The sequence below is a fragment of the Neltuma alba genome, unplaced genomic scaffold (genome assembly GCF_004799145.2).
Source record: "Neltuma alba isolate B1F8T4 unplaced genomic scaffold, ASM479914v2 tig00012155_pilon, whole genome shotgun sequence".
Taxonomy (NCBI): Eukaryota; Viridiplantae; Streptophyta; class Magnoliopsida; order Fabales; family Fabaceae; genus Neltuma; species Neltuma alba.
This window is the reverse complement of record NW_021636703.1, coordinates 25,290-34,566: the sequence shown is the minus strand read 5'-3', so window position 1 is coordinate 34,566 and position 9,277 is coordinate 25,290. Positions and strand designations below refer to the sequence as shown.

The 9,277-nt window shown below is 33.0% G+C and overlaps 1 protein-coding gene across 1 annotated transcript; it reads left to right on the top strand.

Annotated features, from left to right (window-relative positions):
• The first annotated feature begins 5,790 nt into the window (after positions 1-5,790).
• Positions 5,791-8,750, top strand: LOC114723833 (uncharacterized). The gene is made up of 3 exons (XM_028910077.1): positions 5,791-6,789; positions 6,908-7,066; positions 7,473-8,750. Exons 1-3 carry the CDS (start codon positions 5,923-5,925, stop codon positions 7,746-7,748), a joined length of 1,302 nt encoding a protein of 433 aa, XP_028765910.1. The 5' UTR covers positions 5,791-5,922; the 3' UTR covers positions 7,749-8,750.
• Positions 8,751-9,277: the final 527 nt, after the last annotated feature.

The window sequence follows — 9,277 nt, the reverse complement described above, 5'->3', positions numbered from 1 at the left end:
AAAATACCCCAACTAAAACAAAAAAATTTAAGGGTCAAACATACCCATGAACTTATACTAAAATTCACCATAGACCATATAATTTTTACTGAAAGTACCAAAATACTGTCAATCTTAAAAGGTTATTGTATTAAAGTGTGTTAGAGATTATTAATTATAATAAATTTTAATAATTAAAATAATTCATGTAGAAAAAAGTTAAGCTTGAGTTGAATTGCTCTTCAACGATAAGTTTTTTTTTTTTGGCCTGATCAATGATAAGTTATTGAGTAAAATACTCTAACCTCCTATATGTTTTGCCCCTAATTATATGGACATCTATTCTATTTTGAAAACGTACACTTAAATCCAACCTATTAACTCAGTTAAGAATATTGCAAAAATATATTTAAATAAGTTTTATTTACTAATCTACCCTTCATCATGCTAAATCATTAATCTTGACTAAAATTCTTTGAAAAATTTTAGACTTTTTCTCTTTCTCTTTCTGAAAATTAATTATTTGTTTATTTTTTACCATATTAGGCAGAAAATTCAAATAATTTAATTAACATAGATATTAAAAATTTGATTAATTTTGTTAATTAATAACACTTGACTAAATATGTTTATATATGTTTGTAGCAAAATATCTGTTTACAAATTTTAAATTATAAATTTAACGGGTTTATATAATCTCTCAAACTTGTAGCATTTATATCATATAATTAAATTGAATTAAAAATCTAAAATATCAAATAAATACTAATCAAAGAATCAAAATGTACATATTTATTTTGTTGACTTTATTTGACAATTCTCTGGAATTAAAATACCTTGGAATAAGTAATAATGGTGTTAAAATATAAAACACAATAAGTTATAAAAATATTTAATTACCATGTATAATATTTTTTTATTAAAATATTTTCAGTCATAACAATTAATATAATAACTATAACAATGGACTGCTTTTTATTAAAGAAGAAAAAAACTGGCTGATTAAGAAAATTTTTACTAAAAAATTAATAATCTTTTTAATTATAAAGATTGAGGACAGAAAAATTTATTATAATTAATAATCTCTAACGTGCTCTAATATAATAGCTCTTAAAGGTTGGAGGCATTTTGGTACTTTTATTAAAAATTATATGGTATTTGGTGAACTTTTGGTATAAGTTTATTGATATTATTTACCCTTAACCTTTTTTTTGTTTTAATTGGGAGTATTTTGATGCTTTTCATTAAAAATATTGTGGGTTCTACTAGAAAAGTAACGGACGTTAGCTCATTTAAACGATGCTGGTATTTTTGAGCTATTTTTAAATTTGGATTGGTAGATTTAAACTGAATTTCTTGTTTAATTTTATAGGTATTTTTGACTGTCAATCCTATATAATTTTAATATTTAAAAATTGATCCGTTATTTACAAGTTAAATTTACAAATTAATGTTTACAAGTCAATTTTTATATTTACAAGTACACGTCAAAGTCCATCATTTGCGATTCCCTCGACTACGGCAGAGTTGCCGGCTGTACGCACGGGTTTGGAGGTTTGCAAACAATTAAACCTCACAAGGTGAAATTCTACACGCATTCAGCGGAAGCCTGTCACATAATGAAGAAGCACTGTAGATCCTTTAATTCTATATTTAGTGGGAAGAAAATGGGAAAAAGAGGAAGGGAAGAAAAAATTTAACAAGTTTAATATAAAAAAAAAATTAAAAAGTGAGATTTTAAAATTTTGATAAATAGAGAATATAAAAAAAAAATTTTTAAAATTTAACTCATTAAACTTTTTTCTCTGTTCTTCTCGTGCCAAACGTGCTCTAAATGATGAGATCTAGGAGTTGAGAGCTCTGGTTTACAGGGAATGTAATAAGTGCCTGTTTGGGATTACGATAAAAATGTATAAATCAATAAAAATATTTCTATTTATAAACTATTCCAAACGGGTTCTAAATGTACATACCCCATGGCTCGTATGGCTCATGCTTCAAGTAAAGCTTTTGAGCTTATCCTCTAGCCACCTACTGCTTGCTTGGATCAAATCAGGAGAGGTATAAAGCAACATGCCAAGTGTCCATCCTTCTGATTGAGGAGTGTCTCATATAATTATATAAAGGGAAAATCATATTGGAGGTACCTGTATTTTTTGTAAATTTTCAATTTGGTACCTATGTGTTTTTTGTTCTTAACTAAATCTTTAATTTTGCTCAATTAACATCATTAATCCTTATATAGAGACTAAAAATACCAATAGAACAAAGTTATAAGAGCTAATGTTGCTAAAATAAAATAAAATTAAATGTTTAATCAAGAGGAAAAAACACATAGGTACCAAATTAAAAATTGAGAGAAAGTAGAGGTACCTATGATATGGTTTTCCCTTATATAAATCCTCAACCGTTGCTTGCCTTTTTATTCGGAGAAAATGTCATGAAATAACAACATATTCTTCGCATTTATTTATAAATTCTGAAACTTAATTAGGATTTATTTTTGAGAAAATTGGGGATAAATTTCTTATTATAAATTTAATTGGTAAATAGTCTTTAAGGTGATTGACTGCACAAAGAAAGATTAGTTACACACAAAGAAATGTAAGTGCATGCAAAAGAAAGATGGTTTGCACAAAACTATTTGGATATAATGGATTAATTTGCACGTAGAGAAGATGATTTACACAAGAGAATTTTATTTGTATAACGAAAAATTGAGTTGCACATAACACAAAAGGATATTATTACACACAAGGGAAGATAAACTGCATACAAAAGAAGTTAAGTTGCACAAAATAAAAGTTGTATAAAATCCTTTGATCTCATTTGCCAATTAAATTTTTAATGAAAGATTTACCCCCAATTTTCTCTTTATTTTTTATAGGGTATTTGTTTATAAATTTTTAATGCATTTTCCATAATTCCTCACGCGGTGAAAAATAACAGGTGCCTTTTTAATTATATTTTAATGATATTGCACTCCTTGAGAATTTAGGATAGTCATTATTATGGAGAAAATAATTTTTTAATGCATTTTTCATAATTCTTCTCACAAACTAACGGTGAACATTAATGGATGCCTTTTTAATTATATTTTAAAGATATTGCACTCCTTGATTAGGATAAGAATAATATTGCACCACTTGATTAGGATTAGGATAAGATGAAAAGACATCTAAGGGTGAAAATTAATGGATGCCTTTTTAATTATATTTTAAAGTTATTTTTTGAGATGTCTAAATTATTAAGTGATCCAACTTTACTGCTAAATCATTAAAATGGTTGAATTTCACCCTGCACTAAGGGAGGCAAAGGGTCCATTTTCTCTCCCATCCATCACCTTCACAACAGCGTCTGGCTCTCCCTATCTCAGCTTTCCCCATCCTATGGTCTAATCGGCGTGAGTCTCTCCCGTCGGTCATTGTCGAAGAAGATGACGATGAAGACCCAGCCTCCACGCGTCTCTGATCCTCATTAACAGTGGCTGTGCATTGGTTTAGTCGCCTGGATACGTAAGAGGACTCTGATTACTCCCAGATACGCAAAAATAAGAGTTAAGGCTCCAATCGTACATTGCAGTAGTGAAAGACATAATATTGGAATGAAGTTTACTTAATGATCACTGGAAACTCACTTGTATATTTATACTGAACATGCAAGTTTACAGGAGCGATTAAGTTACAACTAACTCAAGGTTTATAGCTGGCAAATCTTCTAGATTCAGTTACACAAATAACCACATGATTAACAAGTGCAAATTGTAGCTAATCCAAAGGACTCTTGCTCTAATTGCATCCAGCGGCGTGATCTTTTTTATGATACATCCAATATTCTAATTTTATTCTTTTGATGCATTCAGTATCTTGATATTATTTATTTAGTCATATCTAACACCCTAATCTTCGTAGTGTCAGATGGATTAAAAATAATATTAGAATGCTGGATGCATCGTAAAAAAGATTGAAGTGTTGGATGCTAAGAAAACATATTCTGTATGCCAAGAAAGCAGCACAAACAAGGTTAATGACCCTGGGATGGACAGTGCATAAGTGGGATAGTGAGTTTATTATGCTGCAAAGAACGAAGCTTGAAATCATTCAAGTACAATGTTGCATTTCTGTGCAATTTGCAAACTAAAAAACAAGTTTTTAAGAAAAGATACACTCCTTATTTTTCTGGATTTATTTGACTATCATTACTAGACTGATAGCCTACTTGAATGTTCACATAATTGCGTAGAAACTATCGATTCTTCTTCATGTTTATTTCAACTTCAACCATTTTGTGCATATATATAGTCTGTGTTTTTTTTTTTTTTTGGGATCAATCTTGGCCGCAGTGGTGTTAACCTTGTGAAGGCAATCACACAAGACCGTGTGTCAGATTTTCTCATAATATACTGTTTCATAACAGTCTGGTACAGCTTTCCATTTGTATCTCATTTTACTCAAAACGTACGAGAAGGTCCAAATCTCCAATTACTTAAGGTGCTTGATCCCTCTCAATTTATTGTTCACGTGCGAGGGGAATAGTTTTTGTTACGGCTTCGCTTTTTTGGCTGATTCATCTAGTTGGAAGTGTAAAATCTACTATAGCTACGGCCATTTTATGCATCATATAGAGTTACAGTTAGAAGCTTATTAAATTAAGAAGTTAAAAGTAAGGGGAAATTACTTCAAGATTTCACAATGCGATGATGACAATTCTGTTGAGAGATTTAAGTTGAAACATGATCGTCTTTTTTATTATTCTTGTGTGCTTATCTTAGGTTGGCCTCCCCCCCCCCAAGCATAACCTAGACTTCCACAGTATCATCAAATCAATTTGGGCTTGAGATTAATTTTTATTGGACCAGAAGCATTAATGTTATAACTTAGAATGTGCTTCCGAGATTTGAACTTATGTTCTCCTCCTTGTAAGATTGACACTACTTGCCATCTCAACTGATTTATTTACATTACAAAGAGATCTATTTTTTCCATGTCGATTATAATAACTAGCTTATCGTGAGTCTTCTATAGATGTTTTTTCTCTGGGTAGATGCTGTTGTCAATAGTAATCATGCATCTGATCATATCCAGAGGCATCCAATTAATCGAACACCTTATCTGCTATTTTGGAGCTGGATAAGTTGGATATGGTATTTGAACAGAGCATGATTGGCGCAAATGGAGACAAGCGGATTATGTTTCCACGTGGATTCCTAGTACCCTCATCCTATAATTTAAATTTCATTCAAAGGAGCACTTGTCTCTATCATATTAATTTCATCTTCCCCTGTTCACACCAACAATGTTCTAGATTCATCACATACATCATGGCTTACAGTACCAAAAAAAGCTCCATTTCCAGTTACATACACATTCGTACGTTGTGGAATTGTTCATCACGCAACGCAGCGCAACGTGATTGAAAATGAAAGTGTGGTGCAGTTTTCAGCTGCCCTAGCTGTGTGTGTCTATATATATAGATATAATTTGTGTAGGGTAATTGCAACTACACATTCTTAGTTTCTTACGGATTCGGATCAGTCACACTTCAAGTCCTTCCTCTCCTGTGGTATGTTATTTCTTCTTTGTTTTTGCTAGTTCGTGAAAGTTCTATGGTAATTCTACTATACATACTACTTCTGGTCCTTAATATAAGATCTAGCTGACTAATTTGAGTGAATTAAGAAAAATAGCTAAGTTAGTTACTTGTAATAAATAAGTATTGTCTTTTTAAAATAACCTTGCTAATCATGTGTATTAGCTAGAACTACCATTTGATGAAATCTTTAACATGTACAACCGGGCTACCTTGAAAAAAAATGAATAAATATAAGAGATAAAGTAGATTGGAGTCTTATATTTGAATCAAATTGAATGTTCTGGATGTAGTATATAAGAGACTGCGCGCAGCACACTTCACATCTCCTTCTGTTTTAGGTTCTGTTATCTAATGATTTCCAATATGATGATGTTGCAGAGAAACAACATGCGACTTTCTCAAGCTTATATATTTTTATCAGCAATACTATTGCTCTTATCACTGTCTCATGCTTTATGGAGGAAGGAAAGTAATGTCAAGGAAGCCGTTTTTCTTTCCCCCAAGTTTGAATTGGAACCAGGATCAGTTCAAGATGATTATTACTATGATATAGGCTTCCCAAGAGGCCATATCGCAATAAAGAGTTTCAATGGTGAAGTGATTGATGAAGAAGGCAATTCTGTACCTCTTCATGAAACTTATCTCCATCATTGGCTTATTGTTAGATACTATCAGCATAAAAGGGTGACAAACACAGGTAATAATGAGTCAGATTCAGATCAAGTGATAGTGGGAAATAGTGGCTTATGTCCTGCAGATACTCTTGGACACTATTTTGGTCTTGGATCCGAAACACGCGGCATAAATACCGATATACCAGAACCATTTGGGATAGAAGTAGGCAATCCTGCAGAAATTCCAAATGGGTATGAAGAGAAATGGATGCTTAATGTGCATGCCATCGATACCAGAGGTGTTGAAGATAGGTTGGGGTGCATTGAGTGCAAATGTGATCTTTATAACATCACAAAGGATGAATATGGCCAGCCTTTGAGGCCTGATTATATAGGCGGTTTCCTGTGTTGTTATCATAATACTCAATGTAGGGTGAAGGAAGGCCTTCGGCTACCAAAGAGAAGCCTCTACTTAAGATATGCAATTAAGTGGGTTGACTGGAGTGATTTGATAATACCCGTTAGGATTTATATACTTGATGTGACTGATAATTTGCAAGCACCACATGGTTTCAAAACCTTGAGTACTAAGCATAATTGCAAGGTAAGTAATTTTAATGGTGACGAGTTCATCAGTCTGAATCCGAATTCAACTTTGAAACATAATAAAATACACTTATGCTGTTGTGTGCATGTAAGCAACAAGTATTGTCTTGTTACAGGTTGAATATGATGTTCAGTCTTGTAGCAATAGCCATAAGGATAAGACTAAATGCATTGATGTCAAAAGAACAAGCCTCCCAATGGCAAGAGGTGGCTATGTCATTTATGGTACGGCTCATCAACATGCAGGTGGAATAGGTTCAACTCTGTACGGACAGGTGATAATTGATTTCTATTTTTTGGCCTTTAATTAGTTACTAGTGTATATGAAAAATTTAACATGGAAGAGGGTCATGGTAAGTAATGATTCTCATCTAGCAAATTAAAGTGGGGTTGCAAATTGCAGCTTTGCTTGAGCCTTTATAAGCAGTACAATATGTGCTAAAAAATGGGTGAATGGGTTTTTACTGATTAGTAAGGGAGTTGTTTACTTTCATTGGTGTATAGAGAACCTTTCTTCAATAAATGTGATTTGGAGGGTGGTAGGGGTTAAAGTCTAGACAATTCCTCAGAGCACATGTGCCGTTAAACTAGTCTATACTTTAAATCAATAATATCCACACAACTTGTGATATCATAGCAGTATAGCTTGTTTTCTGAAACTAGCTAGTGAGATGGTTTCAGGATGGAAGGGTTATATGTTCCTCAATACCAAGCTATGGAACTGGGAAGGAGGCAGGGAATGAAGAAGGCTACATTGTAGGGATGAGCACCTGTTATCCTCAACCTGGTTTGGTCAAAATAATTGACGGAGAAACTGTAACTCTGGAATCCAACTACAGCCGTGGCAGCCGTCCACATACTGGAGTTATGGGGCTCTTCTATCTCTTGGTGTCAGACCAACTTCCTCAGCATTCTTCTCGTTCTTCATTATTTAAAAAAATAGACAAAATATTTTAGATAGTAAGTGGAGTCTCCTGTACGTATATAAAAAACTATCATTGTCTAGTCTGGTGAGAACCTTTACTTTGCTCTTATCTTAAAAAATAATGCAGTGGATGTATTGTTCTATGTGATATATATATATATATACACACACATATATATAATGAAGAGTAAATAAGCAAGTATACTTTGTGCTACACTTCGTATTTTTCCCCTTTTCCTTTGGTCTCGTATGCTGGTGTGACGATAAAAGTTTAAAAAAAGAATTTAAGCATGCAGATAACCTTGATTCTCTCTACTTTGAAGACCTCGCTGATGAGGAGGATCATGAAATTGTTCAACAAAAACTTTCAACCCTTATGAAATCCTTGGGCATTTCATCTTTGTCAGAGGTGTGATCACTCCTCTTCCTCTTTTCTGAGTAGAGTCCTGGGTACTCTGAATTTACTTCACCCTTGAGAGCCTTACCATTTTTCTCACGAGAGAACTTGCTCTTTGTCTAAATATATATGTGAAAGTTGTTTACAATTATCAATAAACAGATGTTTGGCCCCCTGAAAATCCTAGAACTATAATTGTTTTCAGCTTATAGGTCCTTCAGTAGGCATTGGCTTGATAAGTTGAACTATGTCTTGAATGCAAATTTAACAGTCGCTTATCTGTTAAAATAATAATATATTAATATTTTCAAGCCGTTTACTTTAGAAAGAATTATTAATATGCTTTTGGTTTCAAATATTACATCTTTGCATTACGTGCATGTTGTAACTCGTGAAGCAATATATTATGGTCTTGCTGATTGTGGCTTGACGGCATCATTGATAAGCTGGGCTGTTCCATATGCACAGCGCTACATACATGAAGTTCATAATGATAAATCTTTTCAATTGAAGCAGTCCGGATTTGATTTTCTGAATCACCTAAGTTGTCGTTGTTGAGAAGCTGTTTTACAGGAATGTCATAAAGGGTTGTGGGAGCATATCAAAAAAGCGAGTTAATGTGGTTGTCTTCAGCAAGTATGTTAAAAGATGCCGTTTTTTCCTACAAACACATGCACACTCGCACACTTACTTTTTAAGCATTGGCTGTATTAGTTGCAACTCTCCTAATTTTTTATGTTATAATTGGTTTTTTTTGGGCCTCCAGAGCCTATATCCTTATACACTTGTATGTCCATTTTGTCGCAGGAAAACATTTTGTACACCACCCAAGACACAGATAATCATTCTTTGTTTATGGAGCTTTCTCGTCTGTTATTTGATGGCACTCCTGAGTTGCACTTAGCCAATTTCCTTCACATCATAACAACAATGGCGGAATCTGGTTCCTCGAAGGAGCAAATAGAATTTTTCATATCAAATAGCCAAAATGTGCCTGAAATTCCTTATGAAGAATCAGTTTGGACTCTCTCTTCATCTTCATTGGAGACTGATAATATACAACCATCAGGTCATGTACCAAAAGCAAACGAACAGATCTTTCCGAAAAGGAAGACTGGAGTAAACTCAAACTGGCCACCTGTTGACTGGAAAACTGCACCAGAT

Excerpts from the sequence above, each read along its gene's own strand:
- LOC114723833 (XM_028910077.1), top strand. The coding sequence starts at position 5,923 with ATGATTTCCAATATGATGATGTTGCAGAGAAACAACATGCGACTTTCT. Across the intron at positions 6,790-6,907 it reads GTACTAAGCATAATTGCAAG|GTTGAATATGATGTTCAGTC; the intron begins GTAAGTAATTTT and ends GTCTTGTTACAG. Across the intron at positions 7,067-7,472 it reads GTTCAACTCTGTACGGACAG|GATGGAAGGGTTATATGTTC; the intron begins GTGATAATTGAT and ends AGATGGTTTCAG.